Genomic DNA, 25,190 nt, shown 5'->3' on the forward strand with positions numbered 1-25,190 from the left:
ATGACAGCCCTGGGCTGTAGGCAACCCAGGTGGCCCAGCATGGCAGGACAGACTTGATAAAACCCAATGAATGACCTAAGAGTGAAATGGGTACCGCAAGCCACTTACACAATCCAGACATCTAAGACAGATGTTAGTAGAGAAGCCAAACACACACCAAACACACAGTCTGATTCCACTTATATGTGGTTCAAAATTGGCCCAAACTGGGTTACGCTGTTTAGGGACGAAAAGCAAGCAAGCAAAACGGTCACAAACAAAGGAAGTGGACGACACACAAGCATGGTGGGCTGAGCAGTGGGGAGGGATGGTTCTGTTGCCACGGGGCGCGTGGGGGCTTCAGGGCTGAGAGTCACGTGGGGCGGGGCTGCTGTTTTATAGCCATTTGCTGAGTCACACATCATGGTTTGGGAGCTCCTCTCTGTGTTGATTGTATTTCATGCAAAAAAATTAGAAACACAAAAATCATGCAATTGGGATGCCTGGGTGGCTCAGTTGGTTAAGCAGCTGCCTTCGGCTCAGGTCATGATCCCAGCGTCCTGGGATCGAGTCCCACATCGGGCTCCTTGCTCAGCAGGGAGCCTGCTTCTCCCTCTGCCTCTGCCTGCCGTTCTGTCTGCCTGTGCTCGCTCTCTTCTCTCTCTCTCTCTCTGATAAATAAATAAAATCTTAAAAAAAAAAAAATCATGCAATCACCAGACTGAGGACCAAGACATACAGGGGCGAAGTGATACTTCTCAACAGCACCCAGTGGTGATGTGTTTGCACAAGGAGGAGAACTTGAGGAAAGAAGTGAGATTTTAGGAATTGGAAGAAGCAATCCAGGAGCTTCCCAGTAAGGAAGGTGAGGCTGGGCATGCTGGGATAAGTGAGCACATCCCATCTGTGGCCAGAGCAGGAGAATTCATCAAGCTGGACCATCAGATCTGAGGACCATCATCGGCCTCACCAGTATCCTCATTGCTACCACCATCAGAAACATCACCAACACCACCAACAGCCATACCCACCGTCACCACCAACACCAACGCCAATGCCACCGGCAGCAACATCACCACCATCACCCATAACACCAACACCCATATCACCACCATCAGTACCACCACCATCAGCAGCATCAGCCCAGCTGGCATCACTACCACGACCATCACAACCACCAGCTTTCCCACCATCCTCGACCACTAGGTCTCAACATCTCAGAGATGGCGGATCCTCTGGGGACACCCCAGCCTGGTGGATGAAGGTCGGCTTGGACGGACCTATGCTGACGTACGGGCGTGGCCACTTAGTCAGTGTGCGGCTCTCAGCAGGTCACTTACGATCTCCGACCCTCACCTAGAGATGCGATCACGTCCCCACCTCCTGTGTACCGTGAAGGCCACGCGCATCATCTGCGAAAGCCACGTGGAGAGGCGAGGTGGAGGGGATGTTCCAGGGGACGGGGTCAGGACATGTGCTCTGGAAAGGCTGGAGCTGCGCCGCCTGGCCCTGTGGTATACGGCTGTGACGGGCATCAGCACAGCCTCAGGACATGCTGGGTGGGGGGAACACAGCCTCCCAGAGAACGCACAGGGATCCCAGCAGCAGACCAGCTCGGGCCACAGGGAGGCACCAGCAGTTAAGAGTGTGCTGCCTTGCACATGAGGTCTGGGCCACCCAGCTCTGTGGCCTGCAGGAGACCAGAGTCTGGCTGTCTTTGGATGCTGGGAACAGTGGCTGTTCACGCCACCATGTCATCTTATGCTAAGTGGATGGGGATCTTCAGACCGTCCAGGCCTCTGTTTCAGCAGCTAAGACACCATGCGCTTGGCAGTGACTTGGTTTTGTCATTTTCTCAAATGGGGGGGCCCCGTGGCACAGCTTCTGCTTACACACGAGCCGTCACCGAAAACTGCGCACACCTGTGTTCGCTCTCTGTGAACTGACTCATCGAAAGGCTCCGGGAGATGAGTCTGGATGTATTTTATCTGCTTCTTACCCGAGACCTGCCTTTGGGGACATGACCTGTCATGGCTGGAGTGCGGAGTCCTACAGAGAAAGGACCAAGTCACCGTCTAACCCGACAGCCCGGATTTACGGATGGGGACACGAGGGGAAGCAGAGGCGGCCACTGTCCCTCTCTCCATCCATGGTGTGGGTCGGTCTCGGTGACGGCCGGTTTAGGTGTCAACCTGACCAGACCAGGCACCCAGCTACTGTGGGGCACCTGTCCAGGCATTGCCATGAAGGTGTTCAGCAGACACGGCCCGCGGTCCCTGGAGCCAGCTGACTGAACACAGATTCTCCTGGATGGTGTGGGTGGGCCTCGAAGAAGAAATTCTGCCTCACGACAGCAGCCTGAGCCTGCCCTGCGGATCTCAGACTTGCCAGCCCCCACAATCGCCTGAGCCGTTTCCTTCACATGAATCTCTTCAAACGTACACGTCTCTGTGCCCAAGTCCACGTCCCTCTGTCCCTACTCTCCCCAGGGGTCAGTCGCCAGTGGTGGCTCCTGGCCGGGAACCACAGGGCTGAGCCCCATGGTGTCCACGTCCCACCATGGTTCTTGACACTGGGAACAGAGAGGCCGTGGTGGGTGTCCCTTCCGAGCCAGAGGCCCTGAAAGCCCTTGAGTATGGGGAGGACACAGCAGGATGGACGCCGCCGAAGTTACGGGCTCGTAAGTTATAGTGGCTGACCTTACCCCGCCCAATACAGCCACGGCAAGGCCCCATGCAGAAGCCTGCACACCGGGAGCACAGGGGAGAAATACACAGATGATCCCAGGACCACCACGCCTGCTCTCTGCCAGGGTGACAAAGTGCAGGATTCCAAAGAACAGGTCACAGTCCAGCCCGGTGCACTCCTGGGTGCTGACACGCGGGTGTCTGTGTAGGTCGGGGAGGATGGCTCCTGCCCTCCCTTCTCCCCAGGAAGGAAAGCCTGTTGGAAACGGTGAGGTCCTCGGAAACACACGGTCCTAAGAGACGAGACGGAGGTTTGGAAGAGCAAGGGCTTCCTGCTCTGAAGACCCAGCTCCCAACCTTTCCGCGTCACTGAGCCCAGGGTGTATCCGGGAACCGGCCGGCGACCCAGGCCGCGCACGTCATTCTGTGGGGGCTGCCCAGGGTCCCCGACGTTCGTCACTGTGGGGACGGGAAATCGGCTGTGCTCAGACACAAGGTGCCCTGAGCTGCCCCCGTGTGCTGGGCATTCCTTGAATCGTTCACCTCTTTCATTTAATGCACGAGACTGGGATTCGCCGGCTAAACACTCACTTCACAACGCAGAGACCTGGGGAAAGACCAAGGGAACGTGCCCACACCGGCTGACCGGGGCAGACCGAGCGCCGGAGGGAAACACGCAGCACGTCTATTGTATCATCTCCAGTTCTATGTGTATTCCAGGTCTGCTGGAAAATGGAGCATTTTTTAACCAAAAAAATGCTGATCGTAAAAAAAAAAGGGAGTGGGACTTGGTTTAAACTTTTAAAAAACTGTCTGCTCCTCTAAGACACAGTTGGAAACAAAAGGTCAAGTCCCAGGATCTGGGAAGTACCTGTCGCATGGATCCAGTGCGACGGCAGAGCACACGAGGAAACCCCAAATCTAGGAGCGGCGAGAGAAGCGGCCCAACTACAGGCGGACGGAGACGTGCCCAGATCCTTAGAAAGACGCTGACCTTGGGGAGCAGTGCACGGAAGCCATGTGCCACGGTCCCCCACCACCAGACGAAGCCATCAGCACAATTCCCGCCGCATCCACATGGCAGCCGCCCCTTAAGGAACCCACGATAGCAGAGGTGGACCAGGATGTGGGGCCATGATGGCCCCAGGAGACCCAGGAGCTGGGACGGCTGTCTGGACGTTTCCTCTAAAGTGAGACGTACTCCTGTCCTGCGACCTCACAACGAGCTCCCAGCCACGTCCCCGCGATGGATGCAACCACGTCCACGGACAGACTTGTACAGAAACCTTCCTATGATCCCAAATCAAGGAGCAACCCCAGTGCCGTCGGTGGGAGCGTGAGTCGAGTTCTGTTGGCATACACATGTGACAGAACACTCCTCGGGGACAACTATGGACAGAACGCCGGCGCTCACGGCAGCGTGGCTGGTGATGGATGCTCGAGGCCCAGGAGTGCTGGCCGCCGGGGTGTATGCCTGGGCGAGTCAGCCAGTCACACCGGTCTCCGCTGCCAGAGCCCCGGGAAGGTGGCATGGCCAGGAAGCACCCTGACAGAACTTATGGGGTCAGGACACCTGCCCGAGTGTGCTCGGAGACACGGGGGTGTATATCTGCCAAAATGCCCTGACCTGTGCTCTCATGCAGGTAAGTCACACGGTGACAAAAGCGATCTCTCAGCCCAGCCCCTCTGAGAAAGCCCAGGGAAGCAAGCCTGGCAGGAACGGCTCCAGAACCGTCTCTACCCTGAAATCCAGGTCCGAGTCCGCTCCCGCCACACCACCACCCTCCATCCCAGGACTGCGGGATGCCGCCTCCCCGACGCGTGCCTACCTCCTAGCAGGGCTCATAATTTACCCTCCCTGGCGGACAGAGGATCCCCCCCCCCCAAAGATACGTCTTAATGCCCAGCACCTGGGAACAGTGACCTCACACGGAGAAAGGGAATGAGGCTGCAAATCAGCTTGCCTTCTGCTGGCCTGTCCAGGTGGGCCCAGGCTGACCACGCGCATCCTAACCCACAGGAAGAAGCGAGAGGGGGTCAGAGACGCGCAGCGTAAGGGACCCGGCCCCGTTCTCAAGTTGGCGGGAGGGACCATGAGCCAAGCACGTGCAGCGTCCAGAGCCCGGAGACAACAAGGACATGCGCTCTCCCCCAGAGCTTCCAGAAAGGTCCACAGCCCGGCTGACACGGGGACCCGTGAGACCCACACCAGACTTCTAACCTTAGAACCACAAGATGACGCGTTTGGGATGCTGAAGCCACTCTGTAGCCACTTGGGACAGTGCGAGGAGCTCCAGCTCCTACGAGCCTTACGGGCGGCGCAAAGCTATGCTGCCGGGGGCTGGAGGCACTCAGGAAATGTGTGCAGGGCGGTGGCGGGGGTGCCACATTCCAGAGGGTCTGGCATGTTTGGGGTCAGGGACCAGCCTACATGTTCTCAAGTCCCCCAGGACACACAGCCAGCCCCCAGAATTGGCTGGAGCCCCACGAATGCTGAACAGCAGCCTGGGTGGCGAGTGCCAGGTTATCAAAAGGACAACATTCTGCAGAGGGTTGCAAGGAGCATCCTTCTAGGAACGTCACACCCGACAGCTGTCCCAGGACGGACACACACACGCCACTGCCCCCCGGGAGCCCCTCCGGAGGGGACCGTCAGCCTGGACGAGCAGCACCGTGTCCACCCGCCCTGCGGATGTCCTGCCCGCGTCGGGGGTAGATGGGCGAAGGCTCACAGAAGGCGGGGCAGGAGGCGCCATGGCCCGGCTTTCTGCTCCCTCTCTACAAGAAGCTGCGATTTCCTAGAGACACAGGGAGCAGGAGGGCCCGAGCGACCCGCACATGTGGCCATCCTGGGCTGCCCCGGCCAGCAGTGCCTGAGTCTGTCCAAAGAAGGAATGTGTGCTGGAGACCAGTGGCACCGACGCTGTGGGGCAGGAGAGGGCGGAGGGGGTGCCCAGCGGCCTGGACGGGGCGTCGCGCTCACAGCTCTCGACTTACCCTTCTCAGACCAGTGGGGCCGGACGTGCTGCCTGTCCAAGAGGCCACGGGTGGGCCAGGGGCAGCAGGCCCTGGAGGGCCAGGAGGTCCGGCTCATCCTGGGGCTCAGGACGTGGACCGTCGCGCCGGGGAAAGCACGCTCCCACCCACCTGCTGCCCGAGGACCCGCCCAGCCCCTTCCCCAGAGGAGCACACCCCAGCCTTCCCTTTCAACTGAAGTTTAGGACGCCTCTTACCTCGACACCCCGCACCACGCCAGGAGCGTCACGGGTTTCCTCTCCTGAACAGTGGGTAGCCTGGCACACGTGGACACCCCCTCTGAAATCAAGTTCTCGGAGAGGGAACCAACTGAGCACCCCCGAGGAGAGTCTGCCAAGCTAGCCAGGTGCGGGGAGCCCACCGCGCATTCCCGAGCACGTGTCCTCAGAACACCTCGTCTCTCAGCGGTGCGGGCCCACGGGGCAGGGACCTCGAGCCCACACAAGCAGACCCAGCAAAGCCACCAGCCACAGACTGAGGGTGGCTATCTCCAGCGTGTGCTCTGGGGGTCTGGGGTTCCACCCGACGCAGAGGGCCCACGCGGAGCCACTCTCCCTGCCAGACAGTCGGCGCTTAACGTTCCCTGAGTGCCGCGCTTCCTCCCCAGTCCGCTGTATATGAATGATCTCCTCTTAACATTTTAATCAACCCAATCTTTTGGCAATCAACTTCAAAGCAGTTTTCAGCAAAGGCTATATCTGGAGTTCCAAGAGACGCGGGAGCGGTTTTCCTTCGCGAATGCCAACCGCTCTGGGGCGGCCTTCAGCGACACGTCAGGGCGTGTGGTTTTAACGGAGGGCACGGCCGGGGCGGGGGCCTTCTGGTGCACACGAGCTGCCCACATGCGACCTCGGTCTGAAAGATCGAGAACCGGCCTTCCAGGTTCCATCGACCCGCGAGAGCCCTTCCCTGATGGCTACAGCGAACGATCCACGTTTTCTGGAACATGTACTGAGCAGCCCCGTAACTAAAAGCTTGCGCACCGTCTTGCAACCTATTTCTGGTTTGGACAAAGCCCAGAGGAATCGAATCAACCCATTTTGATGACAGAAAGAAGTCCTTGCTCTGAACGGCGGCCTCTCTCTGTCGGCAGGCCACCCGGGCCCAGGGCCGTGGAGACGCGGCGCGCGCCGAGCCACCTTACCTGCCTGGCTGTCCTTGGGCCTGCACATCACCTCCTCCACACACTCGGCCGGGAACCACCCGATGTGGCCGCGGGCGCTGCCTTCCCAGAAGCCTCCTTCGCCAATGCTCAGAACTGGAAACGAGAGGAAGAAACCGTTAGTGGGCGGGCTCGAGGGGTCTGGGGGCGAGCGCGAAGAGGGGACAGAGGACAGGGCCAGTGCTGTCCCTCCAGCCTGCACAGCCGGCGGCTCTGGTCCGTCTGCCGGCCGTCCACACCGCCCTCAGCTGTGGACGAGGGGACCCATACAGTGTCCCTCGGAGAGGACGGGGCCGAGGGCGTGGGCGCTGGGGTCCCCAGATGTCTCTTCCCCTGAGCTTGTAAGCATTGGTCTCCCGGCATCGTTATCTGACCCCACGAGTCCTGCAACTACTCTGTCCCCCCTCTCGGTGTCCTGAGGAACTGCAAGTCGTCATTCCTGTCCTGTATCAAAGCGGTGCAACAGGTCACGACCTCCAAGGATGAAAGGAAATATGAGGTCACATGTGTGTCCCTGCCCAGCTGGGGAAGGGGTCCAAGGGTCTGCCTGATCTTTGAAACCAGTTTGGGAAAAGACAGTTCCCAGCAGGAGATAGAGCAGAGAGAGGCTGTGCGCCGACCCCGTGTTCTGTCTGGCCTCGAGGCAGGAGCGCGCGAGAGGGGGCAGTGGGAGCCCTGCACCTGTGACGAGCTGACCGGCCACTGAGGGCCTCTGACGGTCGGTGCAGATGAGGAGCGTCGGAGACCCTCCCCTTAGAGACGGGGGTAGAGGGCCTGTCCACGGGGCCACTCTGCACGGTAGAAACAGGAAGACATCTCTCGTGCGCTTCCTCCAAAAACCGACGCTGCCGCTTATACCCCAAGCGGCCCAGGTCGGGGGATGCACACAGGCTCCCCAGAGAATCCAGACCGGAGAGGGTCACCGCGGACAGAGTGCTGTCTGGCAGCAACGGGGGGCCAGGCACCTGCCCATGTGCTGAACAGGCCGAAGTCACACGTCCGTGTCTGTGACATGCAGGGAAGCTTCTCGGACCCCCTGGCTCGGCTCCCTTGCGAGTCAGAGCAGGTCCCGTTCGCGGTGCTACCATGCGTGAGGCAGAGCCCTGTAACCCCGTGCGGCGCTCCATGCCCCTCGCGGCTTCTCTCCGGACTGCCCGTCTGCCGGGAGGCAGGTAAGACAGCGCTCGTGTCGGATGGGCGCCGACTCACGCTTCTGAGAGTGTTCTCGTTATTCTGCCGTCGGCGGGAGAGGGGGAGGCTGAGGGGCCCTGCCCGCCGGGCCGGCGTCAGCTCCGTTAGGAGAGAGGGACGCTGCATGTGAGGAGAGGCCGGGGAAGGGCCTGGACATCCCGTGTGTCTGGGGGGCAAGCGCTCGCGGGCGGCTCTCCTGGGGGAGGAGGAGGAGCAGGGCACACACGAGGGACCGCAGGCATGACTCTGGGTCCTGTCTGCAACATGTGACTATGTTTTAGGACGTCGGCAGGACGGGCCTCCACCCTTAGGGAGCTGCGACCCTCAGCCACACAGCGGGCTCGCACACTGGGGTTACTGTCCACCCACCGTGTGCAGGTGGGAACGTGTTCCCTGTAAGCGCAGGGCAGCTGGGCTGGGCTCACCCATAGACTGACTGCAGGCACTCAAATGCAGACATTTCGTTCCCCGAGTACGAACAGTCCACAGGCTCTGAGGCCACAGCTGAAGCCACGTGGTTGGAGATGCCCGTCCAGCCGTCCACTGACTGGCCACTACTCAGGGCCTCTCCCCTCCAGAGACACAGGGCCCTGCCTTGGACATTGGCGATCTAGCCCCAGGCTTGGGAGGGGCCATCACTGCGCCAGCCCCGCCCCCTCTGCCAAGCTCCGCCCTGCCCCTGCCTGGGTTACTGAGGAGGGACCTCTCTGTGGGCCTGGACAGGCTTGGTTCCCCATTCTGCTCCAAGCCCCCTGTAGGCCGTTTGAATTTGAAGCCATCCTGGGCTTTCCTCCGCATGAGCGTCACAAGGGGGATCAGAACAGGCTCACCCCTGTGCCCGGGAACCTGCCTGTGGGGAGGGTTATCGAGGTATGCTTTCCCGGGGCACAGGCTCAGTGGATCCCTGGAAATAGGAAGACCTCCCCTCCACAGCTGAGGCAGGGAGATAGGAATACAGGGAGAGTCAGAGCCTGGCCAGGGGGCTGGGGGTTCTCAGCAGGACTGCAACCCCCCGGAAGGGGGCAGTTGGGTTTCTCTGGAAATCCTCCCAGATCTCCTGCCCCTGCCAGCCAGGCAGCCAGGCCTCCTGCCTCTGCCGTGCACCCTTTGAGACAACACCCTTGGCTCGCCTCCTGCTACCTGTCTCTGAGAGCTGCCAGCCAGGACGCCAGGGCCGGGAGGGAAGGAGGTGCACCAGGCTGCATCTCAGTATCAACGTGGAGACGACCCTTCCCACCTTCTGGATGCTTCCTTGTGCAAGCCAGACCTGCAGGCCATCCAACGCTCCTCAGTCAGCCCCTCCCACAGGACAAGTCAGCTGAAGTAGGGGGCGTTGAGCACAGCCGTGAAGGACCTCACACTGGGAGTGTGAGTGCCCGCAGTGAGGGGCTGTGGGACTGGGCCCTCGCTCGTCACTCCCTTTCCCATGGCCCCTGTGCAGCGGACCCTGTTGGTGCCCTACTTGAGACACCTTCCCCGGGAAAGGCACTGTCCCTCAGCTCCTGTGAAAAAGGCTGCCAAAGGCTCATCTCTGACCACCCCCTCCACTGAGTCTCCTTCAGATATGGGAGCCCTCCAGCCCAGGAGATGGTGCCCCACTTCCCAGGGACCAGAGCCAGGATGTGGGGAGCCCTCGTGTCATCCCTGCGGCCGAGCTCCTGCCCCCTGACGTGGCTCCAGCACTGCCTGGGACACACCCAATACCCCAGAGAGGGAGCTGGGGGAACGCACAACCTCCTCCTTCCAGAACACAGTGTGTGGCTGGCCGTCACCAGCTGTCCGGGCAGGAACACACTGTGGAGACAGTAAGTCTGCCTCTTGTCCCTCTGAGACGTGTTGAGACCACAAACGCGGGCACCTGCAGGTAAGGCCGGCAGCGGGCGGCCTGCAGAGTGAGTGGCCGGGACAAGGCGGGGGTGGGGGCCTCCGTGGACTCGGAGTCCAGACAAGCTCGATCTGGAGCCTCAGCCCCTCGGGCACCCACTGTGGGAGCCTGGGAGGTCACCCCCAGATTTACCTTGTCTGCAGAAGAAGGGGTTTAGGCTGAACCATGCCCCAAATTCCTAGGGTGGCGCCCGGCCCCAAGGCCCTCAGAACAGGGCTCTATTTGCAGCTGGGGTCACATGAGGTCAGTGGGGGGGGCCCTGATTCCATAGGACCAGGGTCCCACAGGAAGAGGGAATCAGGACAGACATGCATGGAGCGACAACCCCGTGAAGACCCAGGGAGAGCATGGCCGTGAAGCCTGCACCTCGGGCCTCGGCCTCCAGGACCGGCAGAGGGAGAATCCCATGGTTCAAGCCACCCAGACTGAGGGGACTCTGTGACGACCCCCGAGCAAAGCAGCAACTTTGGCCCACAGGAGCCACGAGGTTCATGGAAAACTGTACGTGAGTACCAGCTGCATGTGTGGTAGACAGCAGGCACTCACGACATGCTTGGTAAACAGTAGGCACTCATGGACAGGTGTGGTAGACAGCAGGCACTCACAGATGGAAGCCTGCACCTTCGTGTGTGTGGAGCCCCCAGGTGCGAACGGCCGCCGGTGTCCCTGGGCAGGCTCCACAGGCATCTACCAGCCCAGCCTGGAGCCCCGCGTGGGACCGCGGAGCCGCCAGCCCCCGGCCTGCACACGCCGTGTCCTTGTTGAGGGGACAACGGAAACTGCCCACGTGCAGGGGAGAAAGTCTACCCTGCGATGCGTCCTGGGACTGAGATGTAACAGGGCAGGTGGTGTGGTGGGACTTCCTGCTGTACGCCTTGAACGTTGGTAACGCGACAGGCGACAAGAACATCACAGAGACATGCCCGGGACAGTGTGGGCACTTGTACTTACAGAAGGTGCCGGAAGGTGAGCGGAGGCAGCCCAGCCTGGTGGGACACCTGGGGGCCAGCGGGAGGGGGGCCGGACCAGGAAGTCCCTCTCCATGGTTGGGAGCCTGCACCCCGTCCACAAGGCAGGGCTGCGGGGGGAGCGAGGGGCCCACGGGGAATCCCTCAGTGTGAGCTGCCTGAAAACCAGAAATAGGAAGCCGGAAAGCATGTACCCCAGAGACTGGGGGGTGTCCCCAAACGGGAGGGAGCCCAAGAGGGGCCACAGCCTTACCCATCCCCGACTGACCATGTGCAGAACAGACACGGAGCAGCTGGGCTGAGCTTCCGATCTGGCCTGGCCCGGAGCGGTCACCCACGGAATCCGCTGAAGAAATGCCCACGACCTGACCTGCCTAACGTCCATGACGCCATAGAAGATCACCAGACACACGAAGACCCGGCCGGAGGGAGCCCCTTCTCAGGAGCGGGGAGGACACCAAGCAAGCCCAGCCCAAGGTGACGCTGACCTTGGTCTGCAGACGGGGACCTCGGCCGAGCCAGGGACCTAACACAGCACGGGCCTTCAGCGAGCGAGAAACCCCGACAGGGTAACTGGAAGTCTACGTAAAACGAAATGACTGGGGGAAACGACACGTGGAAACTCCAGAGTTCGAACGTGTGACTCCTGGAATTAACACACGCACAAGGTCGACTGAACGTTTTGGAGAAAAGGGTCCGGAACGAGCCCCGCAGGTCACGGGAGGCGAGGGAGAATGCCGGAAGAACACGGACGGAGCCCGGACTCGGCCCTGCTGCCAGCTCGTGTGCAGCCGCACCGTCGGCCAGGAGGAGCCGCGAGAGGACCCCCGTCCTCGGAGCCTTGCAAACCCCAGCCCAGTGCAGGGCACAGAGGAGGATGCCGGGTCACGGGCCAGCTGGGGCCCGGGGTGACGAGGAGGCGCAGGCAGGATCTGGCCCTGGCCTGCCGACCTCTAAGGGGCGTGCTGTGAGCACCTGCCGTGCGTCTTCGGAAAGCCTGTCTTCCGATGGCAGGCCCCACGCACGGCTGGGCACGCAGGGCGTACCCCCTTGCTCTCCCTGGAGAGTTCAGCTGCGGCCATGCGGTCTGCGGCCCACAGCCGCTGCCCCGGCCGACCTCCGGCCCACGCCCTGATGACACCCATCTTCCTGAACGGCCTCACGTACCTCATCGGCCTGCTCGGAAGCCATCGCTGGCTCCCCAGTACCCTGCGAACAAAGTCCAACTCCTTGGCCTGCCACCCATGGAGACCTTCTGTGCTTTTCAACCACTCTCCAGGATTCTGCTTTGGGACGCTTCCCCCCGGCCTGGTGGATTCCCCTCCGAGGAACAGCGGAGGCCTCCAGGCTGCGGCGGACCATCCCCCCAGACACCCCCGACTCCCAAGAAAACGTGTCCAAATCCAACCCCTACTAGGTCCTTGCCCCGTGCCACGGGCTCCCCGGGGCCCTCTGGGGTTCCCTAGGTGGAAAGGACCCTGCCCGCCCCGTACTTCCTGCCGCGGGGTCTCATTCGCGACACGCGTGTGACACCAGAATGGCCGGTGAGCCCCGTCTGCTCCCCGTGCTGCCCTCCCAGGCTCCAGACGTCCCCCAGGGGCCCCGGGAAGCTAGGCCTCGGACGCCGACGCCCCAACAGGGGGTCAGCCGAGGCGGCGGGGACCTGGCCTGACCCTGCCCGGAAGCGAGTGGACACTGACCTTTGACCCTGTCGCCGCGGTGGAGGGGGATCTCGCCGTCGACCTGAGGGAGGTATGGCTTGACGACGACGAAGAGCCTCCCCGGGACCGCGCTGTACAGCTTCCGCTTGGGCTCCGGGTACTCGAAGGCAGACAGCGCGTCCTTGCTGGCACCGGGCAGGAAAGCCGGCCTGAGAAGGGGCGCGGAGAGAGAGCGAGAGGGTCACGGCCGGAGACAGGGCACATCACACTGCGGGCCCGTGGCCCAGCGGTTCACGGCCGAAGCCGTGCTGCGAGCCATCCTGTGGGAGCGAGGACCTGAAAATGCCCGGGGGTTCGCGATTAAGACACCGACGTGGTTCCAGCAGCTGCACGTCGGGTCAGACCGGCGCCCGCCAGCTGCCCGCAGCGGCCCCGCTCGCAACAGCCCCGAGACGGACATGAGCCGAGCACCCGCCCGAGGACGAACGGATAGACAAAGTGCGGTCCACCCACGTCGTGGACTCTGATCCAGCCTGGAAAAGGAAGGACATTCTGACACCTGCTAAACGTGGACCGACCCTGAGGACGTTACACTCAGTAAAAGAAGCCGGAAAGGAAAGGCAGGCGTACCCAGTACGATTTGATTGACAGGAGGTGCCTGGGGTGGTCACGTTCCTAAGACCGTGGGCGCCGGAGCCGGGGGAGGGACGGGGTTGGTGTCTCAGGGGGACAGAGAGCGGACGGTGGGCGCCGGAGCCGGGGGAGGGATGGGGGTCGGTGTCTCAGGGGGACAGAGAGTGGACGGTGGGCGCCGGAGCCGGGGGAGGGATGGGGGTCGGTGTCTCAGGGGGACAGAGAGCGGACAGTGGGTGCCAGGGCTGAATGAGGGATGGGGGTCAGTCTCAGGGGTACAGAAGAGGGGACAGTGGGTGCTGGGGCTGGGGGAGTGTTTCACGGGACAGAGAGTCAACAGTAGGCGCCCGGGGATGGATGGGAGCTGGCGTCTCACGGGGACAGAATTTCCATTTGGGAAGAGGTTCCGGAGACAGTGGAGACGGCCACATAACAGTGTGAATGAGCCTCATACCACAAAACGCTAACGCCCCGAAGACAGTTAAGGCAGTAAAGTGTATGTCATGTGTCCCCTAACAGTTCCTAGAAAAATAAAAACCACGGGGCACCTGGGCTCACTTGGTGAAGCGTCTGAGTCTTGATTTTGGCTCAGGTCACGGTCCTGGCGTCAGGAGCCGGAGCCTGGCGTTGGGCTCTGCGCTCAGCGGGGAGTCTGCTCGGGGACGCTCTCCTGCTGCCCCTCCCCTGCCGCACCCACGTGCACACACACCCGTGCGCGCGCTCTCTCTCTCTCTCTCTCAATAAATAAATCTTTAAAGAAAGGGAAATCAAAGACCCTCGTGATGCAGGAAACGGGGCAGACCCGGGTCTCGGACATTTTCTCGGCTCCTTGCAGGACAGCCACTCCGGGTGAGGGAACGCCCCTGTCCCCGGAGAGCTTTGATGATCACACGCACCGCTGCCCCAGCCCTGCGGACTCCTCACCAGACGCGGGGCCGCCTTCCTGCTTTATGTTTCTTCACAACGAGCCACCGTTCCCAAGCCCTCGTCCCGGCAGGAGGGTGAGACATGTCCCTGCCGGCTCCGCAGGGGGCCATGCAAGGCCAAGGGGCAGCTCCACAGAGAACAGGCCACGCAGTTTCCGTCACAACGTGCCCGCACCATTGCGAAGGGTGCCAGAGCTGGTCACGTCCACGCGGGGGCAGAGGGCGTGCCCACCCCGTTCTAACCATGGAGAGTCCCAGGCGCCATGCTGGCTCGTTGTCCCGGGATGGGTGCTTTCGAGAAAGCACGTGGATGAACGGAGGCAGGGATTCTAACCTGGGGAACCACCCTGGGTCTCAGGAGGGGCCCACTCGTGTCAGAAACTCGTGGTCACGACGGGCAGGGTCTAGAGCGTTCTGTGAGGAAGGTCTCCCCTCTGGGCAGGGGCTGCTGGGAGCCGGCTGGCAGGGAGAAATCCAGAAGCTGATGGGACCACAACCTCATGGGAGCCGATGGGACCCCTCCATGTTCCTTTGGTCCTGTGCTTTTCCCAGATCTGTACCCTTGATAAACGACCCATGGTCTGCCGGTAGAAGCTCACAGAGTATGGCCATGCTGTGTTCCATATCCTGTCAGTTCACTGGCCATCACGACTCGGGGAGCTGGCCAGGGGAGCCCGTGTCCACACATGCAAAGCCGGAGGGTGTCTACCCTCGTGATTCGCTCACGGCGAAGGACTGACGGCTGGGTCTGTCTGCCTGACTCCCATGGCCAGAGCCCGCCTGAACCCACATGGGGCAGAGCTGTCCTGTGTGCCCAGCAGGGCTCCGAGGTCCTCTGTCCTTACGTTCTCCTGTCCCGAGAGATACCGATCCTCCCCCAACCCCGAGCCTTCTTTAATCAAGTTCCAGCCACAGACGGGAGGTCACAGAATCCCGGGGGCCCGGGTAGCCTTGCCCAGCGGCTCCGTCTCACCTTGTTTAACCTCTCCTAGCTCAGCCAGCGACAGCTCGATGGACAGGAAGACCCAGATGTGCCCATGATGGCGAGTCTGCATCCCAGGCCCGCCAGGGGCTCCTGGAGCAGGGGACTGGCAAGAGCACGCTGTGTGACCCCCTCCGGTCCAAGGAAACAGCATGGCCGGCCAGCAGGAGGGCAGGGAGGAAGGGCAGTCTGGGGCTCGAGCCTGTCACGTGAGAGAAGGCGGGAAAGCGCGACCGGCTCTGCCAAGCTCCCACCTGCGAGGGCGCCCGCTGCCCCCCGCCTGGGGACATGAGTCATTTATGCGTCATTTATGCGACTGGCCTCATCCCAGCCTGGCTCGGGGCCCCCTGGCCCGGGACTGAGAGCTGGGAGGAGTGCAGGGCCGGGCACGGCACGCGGGGGCTCCTCTTTGGCTTCCAGATGGCGGAAGGGGTCTTGGCGACCAAGGGGACCCAGTTTCTCTGCAACAGGCAATGTGGCCCCCGGGGCCACTTCACCTGGACCTGAACAGCTCGGAAGAGGCCGGGGGCAGGCAGGCTTTGGGAGGAAACCACACACCAGGGTCCCTGGGCCTCTGGACATGCGCAGTGGCTAAATTACGCTGGCTGGCTCGCACTGAGCGAGGGCAGGGCAAGGCCCAGCGCGGGGGCAGCAGGAGGACACACGAGAGGACAGAAGTGGGCAGCTCCACTCCCGGCGGCTTGGACAGCAGTTGTGCTCTCGGTCCTGCCCCCCCACATGGAGCCCTGCCCCCGTATTCTCCACCTGTTCTGGATTCTTCCCGGAAAGCAGGTCCCTGCGCTCTGCCCCTCCCCCTCCCAGGTCCCTTCCTGTCCAGGCAGCACTGGGACACTGCCTGGGGCCTGACGTCAGCCACCTCGTCCCCTGCAGGGTCTGGGAGCGTGCAGGTGGGGAGCCCCTTCCCCGTGCCCACCCCTCCCGTCGAGAACCCGTGATCTCGTCTCGATGCTAGCAACCTCGTATGGCTCCCTAAAAATGTGACATGTGATTGCACGTCCATTTTCTATGTTTAGCTGGACTCTGGAATGGGGGTGTTGGTATCTCTCCGTCTACTTCTCCATCCGCCCATCCCCCGCTTCCCTACCCCGCCCACCCAACCACCCACCCATCCATCCATCCATGCACTAACCTACCCACCCAACCACCCATCCATCCGTCCATCCGTCTGTCCGTCCATCCACTCAACTATCCACCTTCCCACTTACCCAAACGTCGTATCCACTCACCCACCCAAATTTCCCAAGGACCCCGCCAGATGCCCCGCTGACCGATTACTATGGGTGTTAGACAAGTGAGCTAAGCTCTTGAAGCCTAGTTTCCAGTCTTCTAAGAGGGGATGATCCCCCCATGCCTGGAGAATGAGTCAACAGGAACTACTCTTTGCAGGTAGGACATGAACATTAGCAGCACCCGCACTCCTGCTTCTCCCGGAAAGGGGGTCACAAGTTGCCCGTGGGCGCCAGCTGCCTCCAGCAGGCACCAGAGTGTGGGTCACTGGGCAGAGAAGTCCAAGTGAACCCAGCTCCCCTCTGGACAGCTCTGTGTCTTGAGCCACTTTGCAGATGGTCAGGTCCCTAACTCCCCAATCCATGCCAGGAAAGGCTTTGTCAAAGAACACGGAAGAATTAGTTCCTCTGGACCAGAGGGCAGCCGCGGTTCCAGGCACCAGCACTGATGTGCGATTCCCCACAGAAGATAAAGCATCTCCTCATTCCAGGGTAACCTGAGCCTCACAAAGCCCCATTTTACAGATGGGAAAATGGAGGTTCCACAAAGAGTGACCCAGACACAGAGGCACAGAGCTGACTGCACATCCTGCTCCTTGATGCCAGCCTAGCGCCCCCAGGAGGGTCCCGGTTCTGTGCAGTGATGAACCTGCGGAACCGTGACCTCTTCTACGAGGGAAGGCGTCCGGTATTCGGCACCATGTCGATGGCAGCAGGGGCCAGAGCCTCGCAGTGGCTCAGGGCTGGGAGTGCCATCCCCCCTCGGGAAAGAAGGCCCAGGGAGCCCGACTGGGGCCGCTCCCTCCTGCCTGCACAGTGAGGATGGTCTGAAATTCCCTACTCCGAACTGTCAACGTTTTCCTTGTGATCCATCCAAGAGCAGCCAGATGGGATTCCAACCACCCTGTTTGGCACGAGAGGTCAGTCACTGAATTCTCAATATCAGAAAATTGGTGGCTGGCTGTGCGTGACGTGGATGAGTGAACTGGGGGCCATTTCCCAGCTAGCCCGGGTGACCAGGGACCTGTCGGGGTCGGGGCCCACTAAAATCGGGGTGTCCCCAGGTTTCCGGCTCGCTCAGGGTGGGTGGAAGGTGAGTGTTGCCAGCTCGGTGGTTTGGTGAATAGGGTGCCACGTCCAGCCCCAAAGGTCCCAAGATTTTATCATCTGCTGATTGTTGTCTTTTCGGGGGGAAAGCTTAGACCCTCAGTCTCCCCCGTATTATCGGCATCAGCTCTGCCCTGCCCTGGAGCCAGTAAGACACACAGGAATCCTGGGTACCCACCACCCTGTGCCCTGTGGCCCCAGCATGGGCTCTGGGCTCTGGCCTGCCTCTGGGGCTCTGGTCACAGCACCCCACACTTCACAGCCGCCCCATGAGGCCCTAAGAAGGGACCTGGGGAGGGATGGTCATCAAGGTGTTCCGTCCCACTGGCCGCAGAGACACTGGCTGGGGCAGCAGCACGAGCCAGGACTTCTGTGGCCCCGAGAAGTGAGATCCACCAGGCACCAGCTTTGTGCGGCTCTGCCAACACTCTCTGTGGTGACCCAGGCCACTGGAGTGGGGTTTCTGCCCGTTTGCAAGCAGGGCAGGGGGAAGACGACATGTCAGGAGTCCCGGAGGGACGGGGACGAGCTCTAAATGTCCACCCTTCCTCATACATCCCACACTCTGCCCGTCACAGCAGACCCCACACCACCCCCCACCCTGTGCCCAGCAGGTCCACTGCTTTCCCCGCTCGGGATCGCCCCTTCTCTAGGGAGCCCCCCACCTCCCCCAAGGAGCTCTGAGCCCTGGGGGGCTCCACCAGGGGCTCCTGTGTCCCCATGCCCTCTCCATAACCTCTGGTGGGGGGACATGGCAATTCGTGAGTTCACGCAAGTGACTGAGACAGCGATGTCTGAATGTCCCCGAACACAGAAGGAGAGCGAGTGGCAGGGGAGGGGCGGTCTGCCAGGTGCCCGGGCACTGACTCCTCGAAGCCAAGACGTGCCTGCTGCCCCGGGGGGCCGCGGGCCTGCCCTGCCTCACCTCCAGGGGACAGACGTAAACCCAGGGAGCCCCACTCTTCGTGGACCCCTCCTCCTGACCTTGCGGTGACATGCCATCAGCGCCCCGGGTCGGGCAGTGGCCCGTGGCCTGCCCTCTCTTCACCCTGCTGGTGGGCGCCCACCTCACTCCCTCTCTGGGTCAGGACCGGCACAGGAGAGGAGCAGCTGTCGCACTGAGTTCTCGTGGAGGAAACTGGCTCTCTGCTCCCGTGGGAGAGCCAAGCTTTGGTCCCCGTGGCCCCAGGAAGCAGGGAGAGGGCTCGCAGGGGTGAATGGTGACCCAAGCCAGAGGGGCACCAGCGTGCCCTTTCACACCCTCAAGCCTGAGCAGATGGGAGCTTCATCCCCTGGCAGAGGCGTGCAGGGATAGGTGTGTTCCCCTGACCCCAGAACCTTCCAGGAACCCCCAGAAGGGGGTGCAGTCTCTGATTCCTGACCTGGGGTTCTACTGTGTGAGCAAAGGTGCTCTGGGATCCGAAGCCCCGTGTCGGGCTGGTCTTCCTTCCCAAGAGCTCACAGACGCACAGGCACCACTCACGGAGCACAGACTGCTAATACTGACATCACCCTCCCCCAGAGGGACCCTGGCTACAGGCTTGCAGCTGGCCCGGCTGCTCCACACCGGGACCCTCCTCGGATGGCCAGCTCCCTGCCCTCCGCAGGCTCCTGGCCCCTCTGCCGTCTTATCCACCCCAAGCCCCACACACCTGCGTGTTCCCAGCGTCCTGCGGCCAGGCTAGGGAGAAGAGGGGGACTTGTGCAGACTTGCTGACCCCTGCCCGTCCTGCCCAAAGGCTCCAGCTCGGAGGGAGACCACCAGCCGGCCACGGGCCGCATGAATCTCTCCTGCTCTCAAAAGCCCATGTCCCCTCCGGGCAGAGCTAAATCCACCCTGGAGATGTGCCCTCAGTAGGACGGTGCCCAGGATGCCTCCTCGTGCTGGTGAGTCTGGGGCAGCTGCCGGGTCACTGGAGGGGTCCCGCTGGGACCCAGGTCCTCCCCTCCATGAGGACTCAGCGCTGGGGCCCTGGGGCCTTGGTTCTTAGGGATGCGGACGCGCCACCCGTGGGCCACTAGAGGGAGCCATCGCGGAAGCCCGGCCTGGGCTCCAGAGGTGCAGCAGGTCCCTGGGTTCTGACCTCCGTGGGCCTCGGCCTCCCTGCCTGGCACTCAGGTCAGCGGGCTAGGGAAGGCCAGCTCCGTGGGGGACGCTCACCCGACCCCAGCACACAAGCCAGCCAGGGAGGAAGCTGGGCGGGGACTTGGGCAGCTGGGGAAACCCCGGGGTCCCTCGCCTGGGCACTGTCTGCGCCTGATGGGGGCTGCGCCAATGTGCCCATCATCCCCTGGCTGGGGCTTCCAGGGCCGCGCTCGGCACGCAGGCAGACGGGCTCTGCCCGACCGTGGGCTGAGTGCCTGGCCTCCCCACTGGCCGCGAGGCAGAAAGCAGTGGGCGAGGTGGGAGCGGACAGAGGCCAGGAGGCTGAGGCTCCCTCTACAGGACTGAGCGACCTTCTTCACCTGGACAGTGACCCCAGGGCCGGCCCAACGGGCCAGAGGGTCTTTCTAAGTGGTGCCAACAGCCCAGAGCAACAAACGCTTCTGGGGAGCCCCCGTGAGGCTGATCGGCCTCAGAATGCGTGGTGGACGGTTACCAAAATCTACTTACTCGCCTCCAAACCACCCACCCCCTCACAGGAAGAAACCTGGGGCAGAGTGGTCAGCTGTCCGTGTGGACACACGGTGGGGCGGAGCACAGCTGGGACGGCGACCCGCGGAGACAGAACCCGCAGATGCAGACCGAGGGGTGTGCCGGGCTAGGCCTTTCCCTCCACCGCCTGCGGCCTTAGCCCCACCCCGGCTTCCGCGAGAGCCGGTAAGGGCTCTCCGGGCACCCCAGGCCACCCTGAGTCTCGCAGCCGGTTTCCTCCTCGCAAGAGCCCCAGGTGCTGTGCCCAGCCAGTGCCTGTCTGCCCCGGGAAGGGGTCGGGCTCTCAGCTACGAAGACAAGGGCGGAGGGGAAGGACCCAGCCCCCACCCCAAGCCCCCACAAGGCCCAGGGGCGATGCTGTGGGGTCCTGTATCTGGCGTCCCCCATTACCCGGGCTGGCCTGTATGGCTGGTTCTACATCTAGGCGGGGCTTGAAAGGTCAGATCGTGGTCTCCCAGTGGGGAGGCAGAGAGCCTGCCATGTGGCTCAAACGCCCACCGTTCCCTCACGTCCCAGCGGGAAGCAGGTGTACCCCACAGGTCCCTGGTAGGACAGGGGAGGGTTGCGGGAAGGACCCCAGCAGCACACGGCTCCCATCACCAGCAGGGGAGCTGGATCCTGAACCTGAGGGCATGGGGCAGGCAGGCCTGTGCGCTGGGGCGTGGAGGAGGGGCAGAAGGCTGCACGAGGCAGAGCAAGCAGGCCTCCCGTCAGGGCACCACTCAGAAAGGCAAGACGGACAACAGTCCCGAAGTGGGGGGCAAGCCTGGGTGGCCGGTGCCCCTGCCCACAGCTCTAGGTGACAAAGGCAACAAAACCCGCCAAGTGCCTGTTTTGGAGCTGGATGTGGATCTGAGCTTCGTCTCAGCACGTCCTGTGCGCAAGGTGCGGGCACAACCTCACTCACAGCGTCTTAGAAACAATCCCCCAGGGGGCCGGTCTCTCACAATCCGCCGTGTAGGCGAGGCTGGGGCAGGGTCCAGAACATGTGCCTAGCGGTCCCGGCAGCAAGCACTTGGGACAGACGCCGTGAGGACCCCCCACACACCTGCACAGGACCCAGGGATGGCCAGGCAGGGCCCCAGCAAGGCACCCCGGGGTGCTGTCCCTCACACACACTCGTCTGCCATGTTGCGGTTCCTGGCCACGCCGCCTTCCGTGTCTTATTAGATTTCGTGCTGGAGGAAGGGGATGCGCTTCTCAAAACTAGTCATAATTCCAGTGAACGGTGCAAAGTGGAATCTGCCGTCCCGGGGGGAAGCCTTTAATTTAGTTTTAAACTGTTCTTAGCACCTGGGACGTCTCCCTTGGGGTGACTCCGAGTGAGAATCTAGACCAGAGCCAGAAACTGGATCTCGCTGTTTGGAGCACGAGGCGGGTGGGCAGTGGCCGGGGTGGGGTACGGACGTGGGCCCAGGGTGGGCCGGCAGCCCGAGCCTCAGGCCCAAGACCCCTACCCGGGGGGGCGGTGGGGGACGTGGTTCCCGCGGGCGCGTTCTCCTGATCCGGACACCTGACCCGCCGCTGCTCAGGGTCACGGCCGTCAGCCTCCTGCCAGGACCTCGTGAGGTGCTAATGCCCCCTCCTCGCCAGGCTCCCAGCCTGCACCCTGCTCGGGAGACGCGGAACCTACGGGACCTACGGGACAGGGTCCCCAGGAAGCATCGCAGAGGCCGAGGCGCCAGCAAGCCTCACTCAACAGGCTGGTGCACCCAGGTGCCTCCAGAGGCCTGGGTGGGAATGGGAACAAGCGGGTTGGAAAGGAGTATTTGGGGACATGCTGGACCTACGGGGACACGTGTGTCTCGCCAGAGCCCTGTGCCAGCCGGGAAAACACCGGTCTATGGGCCTTCCCAGGCCACCACGGCTGAAGGCAGAGCCAAGCGCACAAACACCCGAGACCCTCACGGCGCAGGAACCGGGAGGGGAGGGCCCAGCACGCGGCAGCACGCGGCAGCACGAGCACCAGGGCCTGCGCCCGAAACGGAGCACAGTGGGCCTGGCGGGGCGAGGGGCCGGGGACAGCAGCAGCCGGCCCCAGGCCCGGTCCCTGGAGGCCCCAGCCGAGAGCCCAGCCCCCAGAAGTCCTATCCTCAGGTGACCGATTCTGAAGGGGCTTGGCCAGGGCTGAGTGTGCTGGGGAGGCTGCCGGCCTGGGGCCCAGAGCCCGGTGTGAGCCTTCATCCTGGATCACGAGTCTGCGGTCCATGCGGCCCCTGGGAGAGCTCGGCAACGGGCAGCCTGCTGGCCTCGGGTCCCACTCGGCGCGCGGTTCACTTTCAGAACCAGAAGCCGATGCGCGTGGAAGGAAAACAAGGCCTCCGACCCAGCCCAGCCCCAGCCCAGCCCTAGCCCAGCCCCAGCCCAGCCCCAGCCCAGCCCCAGCCACCCCCCGAAGCTCAGCCTTGCCTCCTACACCTGCCCTGGGTGGTCACCATGGGCTCGTGCTCGCGCAGTGACCCAACATCCAGGCTGGAACAAGCAGGCATTCTGGCCGACCTTTAGGCGTGCCCCGCACCCTAGAAACAAGGAGCCACGGCGCAGGGACAGCTTCCTCTCCTGGTCCCCTTGGGAGACCCCCGGCTCCTCGCCAGCAGCCCCCCCATCCCCGGCCACTCCTTACCCGACGTGCCAGGACGGCTGGGGCCTCTTGCCATCTTCGCCGGCACCGCCCAGCCTGTTGAGTGACGGGGACCGGCTGCGGGGCCCGGGGGCGTAGCTCCCAAGGGTCCGGGCGGCCCCCTCGGGCTTGCCGGGCGTCTGCTGCAGCAGCTGGGGTGAGAGACTGCGGTGGGAGGTGGCGGAGCAGACGGCCCAGTCGGGCGTGCTGGCGTTGAGGTTGTTGTCACTGTTGGAGCGCAGCAGGACCCGGGGGGCGGCCAGCGTGTTGGGGGGCCGCCGCCGGCGGTTGGAGTACGCCGGGGCCTCTCGGAAGGGCACTGGGTCAGAGAGAACAAGAAGAGGAGGGTAAGTGTGTGTGTGGCGTGGTTGATGCATTGAGACCCTGCTGGTCCCTGGGTGTGCAGAGCCTGCTGTGTGTGCAGAGCCTGCCGCGTGTGCAGAGCCCCCACCATGTGTGCAGAGCCCACCCCAACACAGAAGCAGAGACAAGATGGACACTGACGTCTCCATTCCATGGAGGCTCAAGCTAAGGCTTGAGATGGAAGGGGCTTGGGGTCCACCTTCCATCCGGGCCAGCGCCTGCTCCTTCAGCAGCCAAGACACCTGTGAAAGCCCCGCGACGTGGCTGGGACACAGAGTTCCTCCTCGCCACCACCTGAACTTGGCCTCTGAGAGGGGATGAACCGGGTCCCCCTGAAATTCATGCGCTGGAGCCCTCCCCCTGGATGCCTGAAACCATCTCTGGAGCTCGGCCTCCAGAGACCATCAAGGTAACACGGAGTCACTGGGCTCTGATCCTGTGTGACCGGGATCCTTATATGAGGAAGGCACCAGAACACAGACACACACGGAGGGATGACCCCATGAGGACACAGAGAGAGCATGGCCGTCCACACACGAGGGGAGAGGCCTCAGGGGGGGCCCCGCCCTGCCCGTGCCTGCATCTCAGGCTTTGGTCTCCAGGAAGGGGGGACAGTGAGTCCTGTTGTGTGAGGCCCTCCATCTCTGGGCTGTGTTGCGGCCCTCCAAGTACTGTTCAGTTGGGGTCTGCTTCGGGACCAAGCACGCTTTCTCCACCCACCAAGCCAGGGCCCAGCAGCGTGCAACAGGAAGGCGCGAGCATGCCTCATCTGTCTTCTACAAAGTTCTGGACCACAGGCAAGGCCCTCCCTCTGCCGAGTTCTGCGTGCCCAGGGAGTCAGAATGAGGACGCTGCCCGCAGGGACCATGAGGACAGACATCCACTCCAGCGGCTCCGAGGGCTGGGGCCAGAAATAGAAAGCGTCCTTTCTTAGAAGACTCATGTCAAGAAAAGTCGCCCTCCAGGCCACTGGAGAAGTCACCGCTGCCCCTGGAAGCAAGGGACGTGGGCTTCCTTCACGGCCCCGCGGCTGCCCGTGCACTGTGGGGTCTGAATGCTCCATGAGGCCAAGCGAGCGAGCCCCCGAATCTGTGCCGCCCACGGCCAGACCAGCGGTGTGGGGCCGCAGAACGCACACGCCCTCCTGGGTGAGCCGGGCTGGAGTGGGAGTCCCAGTGTCTTGAAGGGAAACAGCCCCAGTAGCCCACGGCCCCCACGGTCCCCACCGCCCCAGGTCAGAGGCTGTGGTGATGGACTCCACGGAAGCGAAGGACAGGTGCGCCCTCTGGGCCTGGGCCCCTCCCATCAACCCCGCCACTGGCCCACGGCCACGCGGGGCAGCAGAGCACACAGAGTAGTGTGGGCAGAGACCCCCGGGGCAGAGGTGGGCCTACGGGAGCCCTGGGGAAGAGGTGGCGTCGGCAGACGGCGCAGCGCTCCCCTGAGGCAGCTGTGACCCAGCGCACCCTTCACCACCTCGCCGGGGGAGGGGGGCAGGGCAGTCCCGGGAAGGCAGGGAAGGAGCCACGCTGGAGAAGCCGCGCAGAGAGGGCACTGGGAATCCACGTTCCGAGCAGCTGGTGAGATTCTGGAACAGACGCGCCGCGAGGTCCTGGGCCTCGACCTTGGCAGCCTGCGCCCGCTCCCACCTGGTCCCTCTGGGAAGCCTCTCTGGGCGCAGCTAGGGCTTTTCAGCTGGGGCTGGCGTCCGGCTCTGAATTCCTCAAAGGACACGAACTCACAAGGGCCAGCCCAGCTGGGAGAGAGGCAGGTGACGGGAGAGGCGGCCGGTGTCCTCAATGGATCCCTGGCTCTAGAGCCCAAGAGGCGGCCCCCTCAAGGGGCTCAGCGCCCCCAGGGAACCGGCAAGGCCAGGCCGCACCTGCTGGAGAAGCCTCACGTGGAGGAGCGTCCCTGAGTTTGCTGCTGCTGGTCGTGAGGGAGAACCGCATCAGCCCCTCCCTCCGAGCAGACGGAGACCAGAATGACCCCCACAAGGACTGGGCACGCATCCTTTAGGGTTTAAAAAAAATGCACCTGCTGGTGGGAGCTTTGGGGCGACCTGACACCTGCCCAACGATGGGGTA

The 25,190-nt window shown here is 62.8% G+C and overlaps 1 protein-coding gene across 2 annotated transcripts in view; it reads right to left on the bottom strand.

Moving 5' to 3' along the window:
• The window catches only part of SHANK2 (SH3 and multiple ankyrin repeat domains 2), a 449,254-nt gene that overhangs the window by 240,520 nt on the left and 183,544 nt on the right, over positions 1-25,190 (bottom strand). For both annotated transcript variants that reach the window (XM_045066358.1, XM_045066365.1), the window contains 3 exons: positions 22,744-23,059; positions 12,609-12,778; positions 6,847-6,960 (listed from right to left, as the gene is read on the bottom strand). In XM_045066358.1, the coding sequence (XP_044922293.1) occupies positions 6,847-6,960; positions 12,609-12,778; positions 22,744-23,059 (600 nt within the window). The remainder of the gene's footprint in view (positions 1-6,846; positions 6,961-12,608; positions 12,779-22,743; positions 23,060-25,190) is intronic.

The sequence above is a fragment of the Mustela putorius genome, unplaced genomic scaffold, assembly GCF_011764305.1.
Source record: "Mustela putorius furo isolate JIRA1106 unplaced genomic scaffold, ASM1176430v1.1 tig00000127_pilon_pilon_pilon, whole genome shotgun sequence".
In the NCBI taxonomy this organism is placed as follows: domain Eukaryota; kingdom Metazoa; phylum Chordata; class Mammalia; order Carnivora; family Mustelidae; genus Mustela; species Mustela putorius.